We start from the raw sequence: 21,147 nt of genomic DNA, 5'->3' as shown, positions 1-21,147 counted from the left end.
CTCTATTTCTCTCCGTCCTCTTCCAGATTTCATCTATCCATGCTCGCTCGTCATTAATCCGTTTTCCCATCTTCATATTTAGTTTGATGGAGGAGTGAGAATGTGTGCGTGGACCCCCTGAGTTCTGATTGTGCTGACTCAACACACATTCACTTATAATTCAGACGCCTGTCACAGACTGATTCGCAGAGGTTGGGATTTCATCTAATTGCATTGTGGGGCCCCCTGCGACGGGTCTGCGGATGGGCAGGGCCGCTCTGTGCTTTCAGGGACTCCCTCGTCAGCAGAAAAAGTGATGGCGGTACGACGGGAAGGGAGCGGGAGGTGTGGTGCGGTCGGGACCGAAGTGTCTCTGTGGGAGAACAAAGTGTAATTAAAAGACTCTTAATGGATCTATTAATGAATGAAACATCCAGGAACTCATCTGAGTGTGTCTGTGTGTGTGCACTCAGCATCTGCTAACACCACTTCAATTTCATATGGTTTCTGCGTGGATGAATACGCAAGAGTACATTCTCCAACGCTATTACAGCTTCCTTCATTTTTGCCTTACACTAACAGTTAAAATCCAATTAACGCATAGCACGCCTCACTATTCAGGAACATGATTTGTGAAGCTTCGTGGGAGTTTAAAAATCTTGAGTCACCCCTTTTCACATCTGTTTGGTTTTATCTTACAGTTTTTCTTGGAGAAGTTATGGAGTGTTGTGGTAAGCAATAATGTTTCAGAGGTTTATGTCAATTTTCTGATCCTTCTAATTCAGACTGAGGAATTATATTATTAATGAAACACTGAAACACTTTAGTTTGGTAACCAATTCTCACTATTGACTACACATTTTGCCTCGATAAACTCCCAATTAATAGTTAGTAAGGTATTTGTTGAGTTTAGGTATGGGGTAGGATTAAGGGATCTAAAATATGGTCATGCAGAATAAGCTGTTAATATGTGCTTTATAGTTACTAAAAACAGTCAATATGCATGCTACTTAATAGTGAGAATTGGTCCCTAAATTATAGTGTTAATAAAACTCTATGCTAAATAGCATTTGGCATTGGCATACTTAGTTAGTTAGCTACTTTATTGTTCAGCCTTGGCTGAAAATTGGTCTTAGTTCTCGCTTACGTACACAATAACAGAACAATTCACATAACACATCAAATAAATAATTAATACATTCATCCCTCCTAAAAACACTGATGTCGCCTCTGGCTTGCTCAGTTGGGGACACTTAATTTCTAGCGATTATCGCCGATTTGATTGCACAGATACTATTTAAACTAAACTGAGCTAGACAATGACATCTCTGAATTCAATAATGAAATGCCTTTAACTGAAAATTGAGTGTTTAATCTTATCATTATACATTACTGACACTCTATCCTCCAATTTGATACTGTTAAGTGCTTTGACACAATCTGTATTGTAAAAGCGCTATATAAATAAAGGTGACTTGACTTGACTTGTAATCCTACCCTTTATTCAAAAGACTTATTGCGTATGGTGCAAAGGTTTGTTTATATAGTGCTTTAATTGCCTTCAGTGTCCTATAACGGCGTCCAGATGGTAACAGTTCGAAGGCATAGTTCAGAGCGTGTGTTGTATCTCCACTTATAGCCAAAGCTTTCCTCCTAACTGCCATATCATACAGCTGATCAATCGATTTTTGCTTAACCTCTATTATTTTGCTTGCCGTCCTTATAATCCTGTTTAATTTAACTTTATTTACTGATGTTAATCGCCCAAACCAAGCCGTTATATTATACCCTAAAACACTTTCAATTAAATTAATCAAACTTTGTAAAACACCTTGGCTAACAGAAAATTCTCTCAATTTCCGTAGCAAATATAACCTCTGATTTGCTTTCTTGCAGATAAAATCCACATTACCAGAAAAATTTAGTTTGCAATCAATCATAGTTCCCAAATACTTAAAAACCTTAACAATTTCCACTGGTTGATCACATAACGTCATTTATGTTAAGGGTTCTGGGTGATTTAAAATCAATTCTTTTGTCTTTTATTTTTCATTTATCAGTAGAGAACTTGTTTTACACCATTTTTCTCATTTCAAAACATGCTCTTCATACTCATAATCAACACAATCCTTCCATAAGAGTGCAACCAGTGCCATATCGTCTGCATATTTATACAATTTGTAATTTGCACTCTGCATTTGCATCTTATTTGTATAAACAGAAAATAATAGGGGTGACAAAACGTATCCTTGAGGTGCTCCTGTATTTGAAAACATAATATCTGATTTAACCCCCCTGACGCAAACTTGTGGTTTATCTGTTAAAAAAAAAATTAATCCAGTGAATTATTACTCTGTTCACTCCTAAAACTAAAAGACATTCTAAAAGTAAATGTATCTGCATCGTATTAAATGCAAATGTGTAATCAGTAAAAAGAACACGTGCATATGCCTTTGCTTGTTGTAAGTGACTAGCAATTATATCAACCACAGTGAGTGTAGCATCCTCTGTCCCTCTTTGTGGCTTATACGCAAATTGCAACACATCTAGGGGCTCAGATACATACGGTTTAAGATGATAACTAATGACCCTTTCCATGCATTTAGCAAGTATTGATGTTAAGGCTACAGGGCAGAAGTCTTCTAATTTTTTCTCCCCCCACTTTTTTAGGAATAGGCCATATAAATTACAATTTCCACATATTAGGCACTATATTAGGCAGTAAAAACTGAAATAATTTTGTTAAAGGGTGAGTAAATTCATTCGCACAAACCTTTAAAACATGGCCCCGAAGGCCATCTGGACCTGGCGCTTTGCAGGACCTGATTTGTTTAAGACACATCCTAGTGTGTTCACTTCTCAAACAGATCGGTGAACCCATAGGAATCCTGGCACCAGTTTCATCAACCTTATCTCTATTACCAACTACATCATATCTTCCATAAAACATGTTTAAATCATTAACCCATTTTGAAATATCTGTGTCTATAATATCATTGTTTACACCTTTCGAATCACACCCCATCATCTTATTTAACCCTTGCCATGCACTCCTTGCATCATGATTTGCTAACTGATCCTCTACCTTACTTTTAAAATCAATTTTTGCTTTTTGTATCATAGCTCTTAATTCCTTTCTTTTTATCTTAAACCCCTCAAGGTCATTTTCACGAAAAGCTGTGTTTTTCTCAGTAAATGGATCACGTTATGGTCCGATCTGCCAATGGGTGCTCTACATATTGCCCTATATGCATCCTCAGTGTTACCATAACACAGATCCAATGTACGAGAGAAACGGGTTGGGCAATCTATATATTGCTGCAGGTTCAGATGTGTCTCACTTAATGAAAGAGTATTAAAGTCCTCCAGTATGAACACTATTGTTAGGATCCTATTAAAGCACTCTGAAATGTGCTCAGCTGCCTCGCCATTATTAGGTCCCGGTACATACACAAGGAGTATGGTTATTGGCCCAAACTCCCACGGCAGATAATAAGGTCTTAATGATACACCCAAGTTCTCATAATCTGAGGTACATGTCTGTTCAGTTATAGTATACTGCGATGCCCAGTTCTTATCAACATATATACAGAGTCCCCCACCAACAGATTTCCGTGATTTTACCTTATCCCTGTTGGCTCGGATTGTAGTAAATCCCTCAATGTCCACATTGTGATTTTCATTTAGCCACGTTTCCGTAAAACAGATGAGATTGCTACTCCTGAATTCCTCCTCTCTTTTAACTCGGAGTGCAACTTCATCCATCTTATTATTGAGAGATCTCATATTAGACAGCGTGATCACCGGGAGTGGATGGCGATGTCCGCACCTCCGCAGTCTGTTGCGAATTCCTCCCCTCGAACCTCTCTTCTTAATTCTTGATTTCCTTCTTCTATGCAGACACAAACTTGATGGAATCTCCATCTCCACCGCATAGTTCTTATGTCGCAAAGATAGCAAAAAGTATCTCGAATAAGTCCTCGGCACCAGTAACGCCAATCGATCTTCAAAGGCTTCGCCTGCCAACACCACTCCAACCAACGCCGCAACCACACAGATCACGAACGCATTCATAATTTTAGAAGAATGACAAACAACAAATAAAAACAGCAAATAAAACTAATAAAACACAAAAACGCCATGAGACAACAGCGAGACGCAGGGTCAGCAGCAGGCCGCGCCCCCGGAGGTTTCTGATATGTTGGCAAACTTATGTACAGTGAGTCTAGTCATCCTCTTTACCAATGATTATTTGGATTTACACTTATTCATATACTTATATTCAGGCCATGTTGAACTCTTGTAATCGATAGAAAAGTAGAATAGCTTAGAGTTTGTCAGCTTTGAATAGGAACTCTATCCCGGCCTCTGCTTGTCCTCTCATTCAGCATTAGTTTTTTCCAAGGTATGGTAAACACAGTGTCTGAAATATGACTTTTTTACTGCAGGTCACACTGCCATTGTTCCTAATATGCTCTTAAGCTTTGATTTGCCATGTAAATTGCAGTCGAGGGAGGAAGTGAAAGATGTATTTGTGTGTGCTTATGGAGGGGTTAGCATAGCAAGTCACTGCCCTGTGTAGGACAACAATTTTGGCGTTGGCAATCAAGTGGAAAAATGAATGAAGCTTTGGGTCAAATAAATGGTGATGGGGGAGAGATAGGGTGTCCCTTACATTCATAGATTTTTAAACCACTTAATTTTATTTGGTTAAATTGATAAGAACACATTAATATTTTTTTTAACGCAGATTAATCGTTTGATATGGTTTGACCCCAACTTCTTCCCGTCATCGCAGCGCGGAAGGTCATCTATCATTGTGTCATGATGAGGGTACAGCATAGTGTTGCCAGAGTAACGTTAGCGGCACAAGTGGTTTAGTTTGAAAATACAGTCGTGCGAAAAATTGCAGAGCCGTGGCGGGTTGCGGTTTTTTGGGCTACTTTTATAATGTACCGCGGCCACCCAAAGTGAAATAAAACAAATAAAAATTAAAATAGATCCTTTTACTAATGTGTATTATACTTGGAATGTATCCCTGGCAACTTAAGAACGGAGAGGCGGTAACATCACAAACAACGTGAGTTTCAGCAGAGCACATGTTAAGGCTTTTACACAGCAGAAATAAACATGACAACAGCCACTATTGATTATATAAGATAATAAACACACGATTACGATAGATATGGTCTGTATGTGATTTTCTTGAGAATGTGTACGTCTGAAATGCTAATTTGTGCAGCGATATAAAAGGCTATAAATAGCATATTTTAACAACAATAAACGACCAAATTCCACATGTGATCGTAAAATGAAGTTATTACAAACACTCGATGGTGGTTTGAAGTGAGTTCTGAGAAAAAGTGTACTATTAATCTCATAAATTGTCTTATGAAGCATGTTAGCTCTAATACAGCTGCAGAACAAGTCCAATTCTTCTTCATAATGAATTTTATCATAATACTTCACGTAAGGTCGCAAGAAATGTTTTGTTGTATTTATTTAGAAATACTTTTGATAATAGTTGGGTAAATGTATACTGTGATTGAAGCGATGTGGCTTGGTAAACGTTTTATCGCCAGTTTAAAGGTCGATTTATGGCTGAATAAAAACAAAAGAATAATGATAAAAGAATAATAAGGATTATGTCTCATACCTGGCGGACGTGTGAAAGGTTCTGTTTCCTTAAACTAGTTTGTCATGCATTTCTTTTTCAACACATTTACAGGTAAATCCTAGTATTTAAAATTTGCGATTAATCATGATTAATCACAGTCCATGACTGTGATTAACGCGATTACATTTTTTAATCGATTGACAGCACTAATAAGAACATTTAATTGAGATTATATCTTGAATTAGATTTGTTTGCATTATCCCTTTGGCAAATAGTTTTATATGAAATGAAAGAGAAATTAAACTTTTGTAAAATTACAAACATCTTTACTGTCACGTTTGATCAATTTAATGCATCCTTGCTAAGTAAAATAAAATAAAAATGTAAAAAAAAATAATAATAAAAAAATCACACTGTTTCTGTTTAATTCTTAATGGTGGCATATTAGTTTGGATTTTATTTCATTATTTTATTGGACCGGGGAGCATTATAGAAAAAATGTGTGACAGCTGTGCAGGACATCACTCTATACAGGATATTGATTAGAAAGAAAAATTATTCTTAATATAACCCATTTGAATGTATTTAAATGACTGGTTAGAGGTGGATTTAGAGTGAATAAATCAGATTTTTAGGAGATGAACAACAAGAGGGTCTGTTTATTCAATACCAGCTGAAAAATACTTTACAAACTAAAGCTAAATAAAAATCTTCACTTCTAAATTATCTTGAAGAACAAGGGCATGTTGTTAATATTATTGAAAATCTACCTTTCTCCCTCTTTTTTTTTCTTTCACTGAAATAGCACTTTTTTACCCACACTAACTAAATCCTCTGGGATAAAGTCAGGCAATTAGTTGTGTTTTGTCCAGAATTCCAAGACTGTAATTATTTCATTGATAAGCCTCATTATTAGTACATACAGTCAGGAGCCAGCCTTTAAGAAGCTGCCAGGCATTTTCTAAGGGGGTTTCCAGATCCCCTCAAGGATACACTTAAGGAAAGCCCTTCCCCCGTGTAGTCTGGAGAGATTTGTGTGTGGAATACCTGGCAACCCAGATTCCGCATTACCGCAGTGAATCAATGCAAACGTGGCAGCAATGAATGAATCACCTTTGAGGAGAGTGTGAATGAGAGCAAGAGAGAAAGCGGATGGTGGTCACAGGGGGAAGCCTCTGCAAGTGTGCGTGTGCGTGTGCGTGCGTGCGTGCGTGTGTGTGTGCGTGTGTGTGTGTGTGTGTCTGCAGTCTCTGCAGGGTGTGTTCTCATCATGTCTAAATGAGAACAAGTAGTGTACATAAAAGCAATGCCGACGCATCACAATGTTGAACATGAATCACGTCTTCATGTGATAACAGATTCATCAAGAGTGATCCAATTAAACAATGATGTCCTACCTTCTCACATATCACACACACATATATTACTGTATGTCATCTATAGCATTGCAGCTTGTCCTAAAGATTGATTTTATTCAGAGATAGATTTGTGTGCAAATGTCAGTTTTTGTTGATTTCCCTCTATTGCATCAGCATGTTCATGTTTATAAGACATAATTTCTAATTTGCTCTACATTTTTTGTATTAAATTATGTAATATGTCATATCAATGACTTGATCGCTTCAGCCCACTAGTTCAAACGCTTTGTAGTACATCACAGTTGTGTTTCTGCTGTCAAAGTTTGTGTTAATTGCAATAAATGAATTCATTGTGGCTGAACAAACAAGTGAAAAGAGGGATAAGGTGTGTTGTTTTCAGGCTGGGACCAAAGAGAAGAATAAGGAACAGATTAGATTAATTAAGGAGTATCGACTCATGAGATTAGGCTGAGAGCGTATGGTGTGTATGATTACAGACTGACCTACAGTGAGAAAGGAAAAGATCAAGATGAGCAGATGACCTCAGGGGAAAAAGGACAAGGAGAGTGAAAGGGAAAAGATATTAGAGGTCAGGAGAGAGGTTTTTGTGTTTTCCGGTACGATTTTCTTACCATCCTTTAAAAAATATAAATTTGCTTGTGTAAGAAAAAAAAAACGAGTAAATTTCTAAAGAAAAAAAATAATATTCTATAAAATACAATTCAAACATTTGAGGGTATTTTTTAAAAGTATTACGTTTATCAAATGTGACATTTTAACATTAAATTATGTATACACATACATACATACATACATACATACAGTATCTCACAGAAGTGAGTACACCCCTCACATTTTTGTAAATATTTTATTATATCTTTTCATGTGATAACACTGAAGAAATGACACTTTGCTACAATGTAAAGTAGTGAGTGTACAGTTTGTATAACAGTGTAAATTTGCTGTCCCCTCAAAATAACTCAACACACAGCCATTAATGTCTAAACTGCTGGCCACAAAAGTGAGTACACCCCTAAGTTAAAATGTCTGGAAAAATAATGGTGGCCACACAAAATATTGACACTTTGGGCCCAGTTTGGACATTTTCTCTTAGGGGTGTACTCACTTTTGTGGCCAGCTGTTTAGACATTAATGGCTGTGTGTTGAGTTATTTTGAGGGAACAGCAATTTTACACTGTTATACAAGCTGTACACTCACTACTTTACATTGTAGCAAAGTGCCATTTCTTCAGTGTTGTCACATGAAAAGATATAATAAAATAATTACAAAATGTGAGGGTTGTACTCACTTCTGTGAGATACTGTGTATATATATATATATATATATATATATATATATATATACAGGTGCTGGTCATATAATTAGAATATCATCAAAAGTTGATTTATTTCACTAATTCCATTCAAAAGTGAAACTTGTATATTATATTCATTCATTACACACAGACTGATATATTTCAAATGTTTATTTCTTTTAATTCTGATGATTAGAGCTTACAGCTCATGAAAGTCAAAAATCAGTATCTCAAAATATTAGAATATTTACATTTGAGTTTGAATAAATGACCATCCCTACAGTATAAATTCTGGGTATCTCTTGTTCTTTGAAACCACAATAATGGGGAAGACTGCTGACTTGGCAATGATCCAGAAGAAGAACATTGACACCCTCCACAAAGAGGGTAAATCACAGAAGGTCATTACTGAAAGGTGTGGCTGTTTACAGAGTGCTGTATCAAAGCATATTAAATGCAAAGTTGACTGGAAGGAAGAATTTGGGTAGGAAAAGGTGCACAAGCAACAGGGATGACCTCAAGCTTGAGAATGCAGTCAAGCAAAGCCGATTCAAACACTTGGGAGAGCTTCACAAGGAGAGAACTGAAGCTGGAGTCAGTGCATCAAGAGTCACCACGCTCAGACGTCTTCAGGAAAAGGGCTACCAAGCCACTTCTGAACCAGAGACAACGCCAGAAGCATCTTAACTGGGCTGTGGAGAAAAGAACTGGACTGTTGCTCAGTGGTCCAAAGTCCTCTTTTCAGATGAAAGTAAATTTTACATTTCATTTGGAAATCAAGGTCCCAGAGTCTGAAGGAAGAGTGGAGGCACAGAATCCATGTTGCTTGAAGTCCAGTGTGAAGTTTCCACAGTCAGTGATGATTTGGGCTGCCATGTCATCTGCTGGTGTTGGTCCACTGTGTTTTCTGATGTCCACAGTCAATGCAGCCATCTACCAGGAAATTTTAGAGCACTTCATGCTTCCTTCTGTTGACAAGCTTTATGGAGATGCTGATTTCATTTTCCAGCAGGACTTGGCACCTGCCCACACTGCCAAAGGTACCAAAAGCTGGTTCAATGACCATAGTGTTACTGTGCTTGATTGGCCAGCAAACTCGCCTGACCTGAACCCCATAGAGAATCTATGGGGTATTGTCAAGAGGAAGATAAGAGACATCAGACCCAACAATGCAGAAGAGCTGAAGGCCACTATCAGAGCAACCTGGGCTCTCATAACACCTGAACAGTGCCACAGACTGATCGACTCCATTCCACGCCGCATTGCTGCAGTAATTCAGGCAAAAGGAGCCCCAACTAAGTATTGAGTGCTGTACATGCTCATACTTTTAATTTTCATACTTTTCAGTTGGCCAAGATTTCTAAAAATCCTTTCTTTGTATTGGTCTTAAGTAATATTCTAATATTTTGAGATACTGATTTTTGACTTTCATGAGCTGTAAGCTCTAATCATCAAAATTAAAAGAAATAAACATTTGAAATATATCAGTCTGTGTGTAATGAATGAATATAATATACAAGTTTCACTTTTTGAATGGAATTAGTGAAATAAATAAACTTTATGATGATATTCTAATTATATGACCAGCACCTGTATATATATATATATATATATATATATATAGGTAACACTTTACAATAAGGTGTCATTTGTTAACATTAGTTAATGTATTAACTAACATGAACTAACAATGAACAATGCATTTATTACACTATTTATTAATCTTTGTTAATGTTAGTTAATGAAAATACAGTTGTTCATTGTTTATTCACCTTAGTTCACAGTGCATTAACTAATGTTAACAAGCACAACTTGTGATTTCAAAAATGCATTAGTAAATGCTGAAATTAACATTAACTAAGATTAATAAATGCTGTAGAAGTATTGTTCATTCTTAGTTCATGTTTACTAATGTTGTTAACTAATGAACCTTATTGTAAAGTGTTACCTATATATATATCAATATATATATTGTACTGGAAAACACAATAAAAACCTCTCTAAAACAAATCTCTCTCAAAAATTGTAATGTTACACAATAGTACATAAGTTTCACTATTCTTATTGTATCTGTGATCAATTAAATGCAGCCTTGGTGAGCATAAGAGACTTCTTTCAAAATATTGAAAATATCACTAATATATATATATATACATACATACATATATACATACATATAAATATATTAGTGATATTTTTCAATATTTTGAAAGAAGTCTCTTATGCTCACCAAGGCTGCATTTAATTGATCACAGATACAATAAGAATAGTGAAACTTATGTACTATTGTGAAACATTACAATTTTTGAGAGATAATTTTTTTAGAGAGGTTTTTATTGTGTTTTCCAGTACAAATTTCTAAACATCCTTTAAAAAATATAAATTTACTAAAAAATATATGTGTGTAAATATTTTGGTCTTTTTTTTTTTTTTTTTTTTTATCTTATGCTCATAAAGTTGCATTTATTTAATCAGAAATAAGATTAACAAAAACAGTGAAACTATGTACTATTGTGAAACATTACAATTACACAGTTATATTACAACTTAGAAAATAACTTTTCTATATTAATACATTTTAAAATATTATTTAATGTCAGTTAAATGTCTTTACTTTCACTTTTCATCAATTTAATGCATCTTATTAATGCAAGTATTAACATGTACTGACTTTAAACCTTTGAATGGTAGTCTATAGAATAAATAATGTTATATTATTTTATGTTTTTTTAAGGATATATATAAAAAAAAAAAACATAACATAACAAAAATCTCTCCCCTGACCTCAAATTTATTTATATTCAAGACATAATCTCATAATTTTGCTTCCCAAATGTTTACGGATCATTAAAAAGACTATTTCTTGGTGGCATACTTTCTTGTACAAACTTTATGAACTGCTGCATGTATTTTCTCATTAGTGTCTCTTCTTGAGGTTTGTGAGTTGTGATTGAGTGTAAGTGCTGAGGTTCTTGCACAGTGATGGTTGTCCAGTGCAGGTGAAGTGGCAGGAGGGGGCCAGAACGCTTTTGGGTCTCCTGTCGCCGCGGTGATGCCGGCTACTTGGGATGATGTCGTCGCATTCTGACATCTCCGGCTGCCTGCCCAGCATGTCGTGAGCAAGTCCTAATTTAGAACGTCAGAAGTAATCTATACACACAATCATTAGAGCGGAACATTTTGCACAACTAAACTCTAAAGCTGCAACACGTATGCACATTTCTTGCTCAGTACACCTATGTGAAAAATACCTAAAATTGTGCCGCTATATTAAAAATAATCTGTTTAATTTAAATTGTATCTGGAGGGTTTGAGATGTGCTCTCCCGTGCTTTACCATGGTAATTCAGTATACAACCACCTAGAAACTCCCCCAGAACTCCAAGATTGTGCACAAAACACAAAATCAGCACATCGTGGCGGGACATTTTGCACACGCAGGCACCACCCAACTAACACCGTGTCTATACCAGACGGACATGTCGTGCCGTGCCGCACCACGCTGCAACAACTAAAGTCTGTCTGTCTACACACTGGACGCAACAAAGCAACCGTTGCAAATTATTTTGTAGTTTGTGTCAGTAGGCTACGTCATAAATACAGTAGTCAACATTTGAAGTGGATCAAAAAAGTTCATCAAAGTTGTCCTACAAGAACACATTTTGGTTTTAGGTTTTAGGACAACTTTGATGAAAGGTTTTGATCCACTTCAAATGTTGACTAGTGTAGAACGAGGCATCAGTTTACTGTCAGGGACTGGATTTGTCGTATTGCGTTGTGTCGTGCCCCATCCAGTGTAGACAGCATCATTATAATAGGTTCTATTGCCTTTTGTCATGTCTCGCCCCGCTGCACGCATCCAGTGTAGACAGTGTGAGAATGTTCTCAGAACTATGGCTATCGTTCTATGGCAAGTTTCTCCAAAGTTATGAATGTTCTTCTAGTAATGTTCATTCATAGTTATCTGGTCTGAACTGTTCATTCAGAGTTATCTGGTATTTAAAGGAACACTTCACTTTTTTTGAAAATAGGCTCATTTTCCAACTCCCCTAGAGTTAAACAGTTTGGTTTTACCGTTTTTGAATCCATTCAGCCGATCTCCGGGGTCTGGCGGTAGCACTTTTAGCTTAGCGTAGATCATTGAATCGGATTAGACCATTAGCTTCTCACTGAAAAATTACCTAAGACTTTCGATAATTTTCCTATTTAAAGCTTGACTCTTCTGTAGTTACATCGTGTACTAAGACTGACGGAAAATGAAAAGTTGCGATTTTCTAGGCCGATATGGCTAGGAACTATACTCTCATTCTGGCGTAATAATCAAGGAACTTTGCTGCCGTAACATGGGTGCAGCAGGAGCAATGATATTATGCAGCGTCTCTCACAAATGTCTCCATGGTTGCAAGGCACGCTCCCTATACAAGCAGCGCTGCGTAATATCATATAATATAATTTCTCAATATTTTGAGTTTTTTGCACCCTCATATTCCAGATTTTCAAATAGGCTAGTTGTATCTCGGCCAAATATTGTCTGATCCTATCAAACCCTACATCAATGGAAAGCTTATTTATTTAGCTTTCAGATGATGTACAAATCTCAGTTTAGAAAAATTGACACTTAAATCTGGTTTTGTGGTCCATATACTGTAGTAGAACTGCATCGCATAGTGATGTGAATTCACAATTATGCTTAATTATGATTTTAAATGGGTTTAATATATCATGCAACTTTGGAAAATAGTCTAATAATGTGTTTCATGGATTCTCGTCCGTGAATTGCGGAACTTCCGGTATTTTACCGGTTAGTCGACACAAGCAAAATGAAGTCGATTATTTTTTTTAAATCGACCAGTCGACTAAAATCGACGAATCGCGACAGCCCTAGTTCAGAGTACATTCAAAAGTCACCTTTCCATACTCTTTGCAAATTATATAATGGAATATTCCCTTAACATACAGTATTGCTTAAAAAATTGACATTTTGAATGTTCAGGGTACATTTAGAAATATGTGAACATAAGCAAAACATTATTAAAACCATACTTTTGTTGGCTGGGTGCACGCATTTAGAAAATGAGAAAATGTATAATCTAGTCTTAAAACTGACATTTAAGTGTTTATCCCTGGATTAGAGGCAAGGCATGTTAGTCAACCTGAAATAGTATTGCTGCATGTGAATGAAGGACTGAGTAAATGAAAGTGAAGGGAAGAACAAATATGCAGGCCGGCTGTTTTCTTGCTTTTATGACTTCTGACATCACCGCCAGCAAGAGAGAGAGAGAGAGCGAGAGTGGCAGAGACGAAGAAGAACACCTGATTAGCATTGTGTTCATGTCCCACTGCCGTGACTCTGAATGGCTGCGAGAGAGCAAAAGAACATGGGCGAGAAGGGACGAGAAGGACAGAGCGAGGGAAAGAGCCAGCTCAGCACTTTCCAGAGGCCAGGGCAGAGGAAAGAAGAGAGTCTGGTGGACCTGGGAAGAGAAAGAAAGCAGACACAGGGACACACACTTCTCACAGACTAATTGCTTCCCTCTCTTTTCATCTCTCTCTATTTGCCGACTCTTTGGGTGAGGTTAATACAGCAGGATGGCAGTGTCAGGAACAACTGTTGTTCTATAGGTAAACTCTGTCTCAGTCTCTATGTCTGTGTCTCGGAGGTTAACAATAGAACAATACCTCACGACAGAATAGAGCAAGAGTCCTTACAACACACCCACTGGGTCATCATACACCTATTTTTTGAAAGGTAAAATAGGCGTATATATGTTCGTATGTGTGTGTGTGTGTGTGTGTGTATATATATACAGTTTATACACACATACATACACACACAAAAGTATTGTACTGTAAATAAATCCAGTTTTCATACTATAAATTACAATGTTGTGGTAATAAAATTCATTTGTACAATATAATTTAAAACAATATTTTTAAATTTGTGTTTAATATCTATTATTTAGACAAAATATTGTAGAATTTTAATATAGGTCATTATTTTAGATCATATATTATCTAATTATAAAATAATGTTCATAAACTGTAGTAGTGTTCAAAAGTTAGGGGTCAGTAATAATTTTAATTAGCAAGCACACTAAATTAATCAAAACTGACCTTGAGCAAAAGTGAAAATGCTGTTCTATTAATCTTTCTAATTCATCAGATCTAATTAATCAAATTAATCGAATATATATACACTGAAAAATTGTATTTATATTTAAATAGAAAATTGTATTTTAAATTGCAATAATATTTCACAATATTACAGTTTTTACCGTATTTTTCATTAAATAAATGCAGTCTCGGTGAGCATCTCATCAAAACCTAAACTTTTGAATAGTAGTGTGTGTAAAGATGAACTTTACTTTCATTATTTTAGGCAACCAGTGTTTTTTTGTTTGTTTGTTTGTTTGTTTTAACCAAAAATAATGGTGCAAATTAAATATTAAAGTTTAGAAAATGTTTATTTGAAAGTTACATTCAAGCTTAAAAAAAAAAAAAACTGTGGGCATTTAAAATAGCTTTAAGCTTTTGGAATCATACCCACAATTATCTAACATTAGAGGGAAAAGTGGAAAGTAATGCACATACACACACACACAGCAGACAGTCTCAGACGTTAGATGTGTGTGTATGCAGTGGTAATGGTCATTAACTAATGCATGGTGGGAGTGTGTAAGGCAAAGAGAGCTTTGGGTCAGAAGGCACTGACGCAAATACTCACACCAGACCAGCCCTCTATCATCACATCATCTGTCTCTGTCACGCAGCATGCCAGCATGACCACACATACATACACAAAAAGCCATTGCCGTTACACAAGCAATGGAGTGCTGGTGTGTAAACCTTCTGTAGCATCTACAGTATGTGTAAAGCAGAAGTGGTGCAAGGGCAGATGGAGATATCTGGGTTGTTGTGTCCTGAGGTGAATGTTCAGTGAGCCTTTTACCTCTGAATAAATTGAAAGAGAGACGAAAAGATGCCTGGATTAGTTTTGTTAAGCCCTGTTCACACTGGCAGTGATTTTATCACTGGAGGTCGCCAAGTCGCTGTTGGTCACTAGTTTGTTTTTTGTGAAGTTGGATGGATGCCCAAACATGATTGGTGGGCTGTGTAACGAAAATGTTGAGAATTTGATGGCAAAGAAGAAGGATAAGATTGTATTTTGGAATTGCTAAAAATGCAATAGAGGCATATATAAATACAGAAGTGCATAATGGATGAATGTAACTAATATCAACAATCTCTGACACAGTTTTCCACACATTTTTTTAATCTACTGCTCTATGTAGACAGAGGCAAATTATTAAGAATGAAGTCATAGAGTAAATGTTACTTGAAAAGTAATATTTGCTTTCATGCTTTAAATATTAACAGTATCATTCATCATCATCATCTTTCTTTCTTTCTGTCTGTCTTTTTCAGTGATGTCTTATCTTTTCCTCTCATCTCTTTCTTGTGTTATTCTCACTTTGTTCTCTGGTGGCAGCTGCTTTTCTTCTTCATCTCTCCCCTTCCCTGCATTCTCTCATCCTGCTGTCGGCAGGCCTCAGACATGTCCCAGCTCGTTTAGACACAAATCATTAAGCTTTACAGAGGAAAAAAAGCCCATTAGTCTGACTTTAATTAATCCCAAACTGCACATTCCTGTCTGTTGTGACCTCTGTGTTTGTATGTATGTGGCTGTTTTTCTTGACATTCCCCTGCATTGACATCCATTGACAGAAAGACTGATAGATAGAATAAATGAACAATGAAATCTCACAATGGATGGATGGATAGATGGAGATAGATATAAATGAATGGATGGCTGGAAAAAACAGTACAATGATCTAAAAATGGATGTATGGATGGATGGAGATGGATTTAAATGGGTGGAGAGAATTATACAATGATCTAACGATGGATGGATGGATGGATGGATGGATGGGGTAGATTTGGATGGATTGATGGATGGATGGAGATAGATTTAAATGGATGGATGATTAGGGGTAGATTTGAATGAATGGATAGAAAGATAATATGATCTAACCATGATAGTTGATCAACAGTTGATAGATTTTAATTTATAGATAGAATGATACAATGATCTAACGTTGGATGGATGGATGGATGGATGGATGACAGACAGACAGACAGGCAGGCAGGCATGTTGTTTGGTGAGAAATGTAAGAGTTGTTCCCAGGGCAAATGATTGATTGTCCAGCTAAATATTGTCATTACAGCCTTGGCTAGCTCTGCCCCGCCCCCCTTCATTACTCACAGTCACATTAGGCCGCAGGGAGCGTCCACTGTAATTTTATGCACTTTAGCCCAATACGTCCTCTGAATATGAAGTATGCACTTGTACGCTTCCACTCCTGTTAGCTCGGCACAGACAATATTGTGCTTGACAAGTATCTTTTTGTAATTTTATGCAAAACAAGAAGTAGTCTTCAGGTTTTTAATATGAAGAGGGCAGTTGAGAGGAATCAGAATTATGTTTATAAGATGATCTGATTCATGTGCTTTTAGTTTTGTGGAGTGGGACTGTTTTGTTGAATTTGAACTATATTTGTTGTACATTTAAATAGATTCTGACCATTATACAGTAGAGTTATTCATCTATTAGTAGTTCTGCATTGCACATTTGTAGTGTTCTTTTGCTTCTAGCATTGAAATGTGCAATAACTACCATTCAAAGGTGTGGGGTCTGTAAGATATAAAAAAAAAAAAAAAAAAAAAAAATGTTTTTGAAAGAAGTCTCATGCTCACCAAGGCTAAAATGTCAGTTATTCCTGTGATTAAGATTAATAATATTATTAATATTCTTATGAATAATTCCAGACTTCAGTGTCACACGATCCTTCAGAAATCATTCTAATATGCTTATTTGGTGTTCAAGAAACATTTCTTATTTTTATCAGTGTTGTAGTATTTTTGTGGAAACAGTTTTGACAGTTTTCTGAAAAACATCCATTTCAGGATTCTTAGATGAATAGAAAGTAAAAAATAAATAAATGAAAAAAATTACCGCATTTATACTGTTTTTACTTTTATAAAAATGTAAATGCCTTTATTGTAACTTTGGTCAATTTAATACATTCTTACTGAATATAAGTATTAATTTGATAACACTTTATTTAAAGGTGTTTTTGTTACACGTTACATGTACTTACTATTATAATAACAATAAATTCTGCATAATTACATGCAAGTAACCCTAAACCAAGCCCCAATCCTAACCCTAACTATATAGTAAGTACATGTAGTTAATTAATATTACTCAGTACTTAAATGTATAATTAAACTGTAACAACGATACCTTAAAATAAAGTGTAACCATTAATTTCTTTTAAAAAATTACTGAAACTGTAAGTACTGATGAAATGGCATTTCTTAAAGTCAGAACAAAAACAAAAAAAACAGACATTTTATTTCTCAAAGAAAGTCAGAGAAAGTAAACTCATCTAAACATTTAAATATGTCTGTTATTGGCACAAATACATTGTAAGTGGATTTCAAGAAAAAAATATTTTTTTAAAACCTATTGTATGACCCCTTTAATGTGCTCACATGCTGGATAGTAAATGCAGTCTTATTTTTGTTTGTATCTCTCTTCGTCTCCTTCCTCCCCTCTCCCTTTCTCGCTCCGAATGAAATATGGCAGTGGAGGAGCCAGACTTTTGTTAGGATCTGTTGTGCCTGAAAGCTTTATCGATGCTTTGCGTGAAGTATGAGAGTCTTCCTCTTTTATTTAGCGCGTGAATGTCTTCCAATAAAATAACCGTGTCATAACTTCTGCCCACTCTCGTGTTCTCCCTCCGTAACACTCGTTCACTTTTCTCTTCCCCTCGGGAAGGCAATGACTCCATCTCCAGCTGATTGGTTGATGTATGGTGTTATTCAGAGAGATGCAAAACCACATAACTCACCCTGACGGGGCTTATAGGAGAGATAGCGAGGCATAGAGAGGGAAAGGAGATCTCTAACCAGGTGATGTCCCCGGTGGACCAATGTGTCTGTGTAACTTTTGTTGAAGCCTGGGCTCTTGGCAGACTGGCATCCCTGAGCGCACGCACTCAAACGCACATCAATATCACCCATCAGGAGTGCCCTTCACACCCTCTGTCCCCGGAGATGGGTTTTATGGTTATGCAGTGCAGACTGAAGACAGAGAGGGCTTGTGTATCAGCGCCGCTCTGTGTGTGGCTTTCAAAGCGTGTCACGGCAGCGCTACTAAAGAGGCTGACAAAGACGGATCTGCGGGGAATTTCCTACACAACCCGAATCAACCGAGTCGGTGGAGATGAAGGAAATGTGCCTTATCGCGGCAGAATATGTGGGTTTAATCTGTGAATATCGTTATTTGCCTCTTTGCTATGTGTGGAGCCTTTAATGCGAAAGCGCACACATATTTCTTTCCCGGCTTCTGTGAGCGGTGATTTGTCTGTGGACTGTGGCGGTGGCAGCCAGACACTGTGCCATGTAGCTGAATGTTAAAACTGTAGTTTGGCCCCTCAGGGCCTCACCTTCAGAACTGATCAATGGACACTAGCAAATAGAGGCCTGCAGAGAGAAAGACCAAACTATTTCTGCAGTGTTTTACATAGAGGGAGTGCTGAGAGGAAATGGGAGAGGCACACAAAGTGAGCGTTTTGGGAAAAAAGAGTGACAAAAAGAAAAAGAGATCACTAAAAGATTGGGGTCGGTAAGATTTTTCTTACTCTCACCATGCAAGGCTGCATTTATTTGATCAAAAACACAGTAAAAACAGTAATACTGTGAAATATTACTACAATTTATAATAACTGTTTTCTATTTTAATACATTCTAAAATGTAATTTACTCCTGTGATGGCAAACCTGAATTGTCTTTATTTTATTTTTTGTAAATAGTTTTCTAATATATTATTATTTAGTATATATTATTTACAATTTTTCTTTCTCTAGGCTCTGGACGGCTGCTGCAACAATAGACAGCTAGACATTTTACCTGTCATCTGTGCTTTTAATGGGATCGTTTAATATTTAAAGAGCAGCCTGTGTTTACACTTAAAATCCATCTCAAAAAAGCTGTGTGTTATTTTTGTAGAAGTTTTGTTGAAGGTAGTTAGATAACACCATTTGTTACATTTAATATGCCTTTGCTTTTACTTTATTCACTTCAGGTTTTCTGACACAGTGCACTTTTAAGTTATTATTAATAATATTAAAAATATGATTTCTATAAATGTGCCAGTTTAGTTACTATTAGTCATTAAGCAACTGTATCCACACCCATAGCTGTTGGTTTCCTACATAGTAAAGTATGTGATTTTAATATACATGCTTTAGCACAGTGACGTCTCATAATATTCCTGTTCCATTACCAGTGTCCCACTTGTGTTGTTTTGCACAGATCTCCAGCAGACTGCTAGGCCACATCCCTTACCAGCTGTTATAGTTCATTTGATTATCTATCACCTCCCTTCTCCTTCAAAAACCCATAAAACCAGAATATATTTTATTTGGTCTTTTTAATTTTTAGTAACCTTTCTAAAGTAGAGCAGAGAGCCCTCTCTTAGCAGATAGCCCAAAATGTCCCTTAAAAAATTACTATGGAAATACCATGGTACAGTGGTATCAGATGGCACCGTGGTACTTTGATATGTAGTATACCATGGTACTGAATGATTATTACCATATTGTACCATAAAATTTAAAGGGATAGTTCACACACACACACACACACACACAATAATTTACTCACCCTTGTCGTTCCAAATTTGTATGAGTTTCCTGCTTCTGCTGAACACAAAATAAGTTATTTTGACTTCCACAGACTTTGATTTGTATGGTCAAAAAATATAATGGAAGTCAATGGGAATCTAAACTCTTTTTCTTCAAAATATCTTCTTTTGTGTTCCACAGAAGACGAAAAAAATCACACAGGTTTGAAACGACATGAGGGTGAGTAAACAATGACAGAATTCATTTTGGGGTGGACTATCACTTTAAGGTACTTATTTGTCAGTTGGATACAGTTCTATGCAATACGTTTGAACAATTCCTCTTTTTTGCATCTCTTTCTAGAATGAGTTTAGATAATGTTATAGCAGTTCACTGAACTCTTTTGTTGTTGCTGTAAACTCTGAGAAGAAAAGGAGGTGAAAGACAGAGAAGCCCTGACTGTTTTGTTCCTGTTATTACACCGCAGTCCATTGTCCAGTACAGACAGAAACAACTTCTTATCTTCCTAATGTGCTTTGTAAACATGGATGCTTGTATTTGAGTTTGTTATGGCTGACACAGTACGAGTCTTTTGAGGTAAGCTGTAAAATTAAAGATGTATCGACTGGTTAGTGCTTGTTAGTGTGTGTGTGTGTGTGTGTGTGTCTTTCTTAATTCAGTCATCCTGATATAACCTTTACTGTTGTAGCACCAGCATGTATTCTTGATGCATTGAGATTTCCTTTTCTTGCATAGGCACAACGTGTCTAATTAAATGTTATCTCTCTTTTTTTCAGAGCCTCAGCTAAAAGGTATCGTCACACGTCTGTATTGTCGGCATGGCTTCTACCTGCAAATGTTACCCGATGGCACCTTGGACGGCACAAAGGACGAAAACAGCTCCTTCTGTAAGTGTGTGCTCAGAGATATGTGGGTGTGTGCGTCTGTGCGTGTGCTCAAATCTTTTTTGAACACATGTTTTAAGAGCTTTAAAAAATCCTGTTAACCTTACCTGAACTCACTATCACATTACAACCCACAGATTATAATGGGAAACAAACATCAAAGTGTGGCAGGTCTCTCTCTCTCTCTCTCTGCCTGTGTCTGTTCCTGTGGTGTATAATGCCTTGCCCTCCTCACAGCAGTATAAACCAGCATCTCCATCAGCCAGATATGTGCAATGTCCTT

General features: G+C 36.5%; 1 protein-coding gene across 3 annotated transcripts in view; it reads left to right on the top strand.

The window, feature by feature from the left end:
• Positions 1 to 21,147, top strand: part of fgf11a (fibroblast growth factor 11a) — a 72,445-nt gene that overhangs the window by 19,191 nt on the left and 32,107 nt on the right. For all 3 annotated transcript variants that reach the window (XR_009271968.1, XM_058781428.1, XM_058781427.1), the window contains one exon: positions 20,757 to 20,867. Coding sequence is in view for 2 of the 3 variants with exons in the window: in XM_058781428.1 (XP_058637411.1) it covers positions 20,757 to 20,867 (111 nt within the window). In the remaining variant the exon portion in view is untranslated. The remainder of the gene's footprint in view (positions 1 to 20,756; positions 20,868 to 21,147) is intronic.

This window comes from Onychostoma macrolepis, chromosome 07 (genome assembly GCF_012432095.1).
Source record: "Onychostoma macrolepis isolate SWU-2019 chromosome 07, ASM1243209v1, whole genome shotgun sequence".
Lineage (NCBI taxonomy): Eukaryota > Metazoa > Chordata > Actinopteri > Cypriniformes > Cyprinidae > Onychostoma > Onychostoma macrolepis.
Note: the sequence above shows the minus strand (reverse complement) of the source record. Positions and strands in the feature narration are given on the sequence as shown.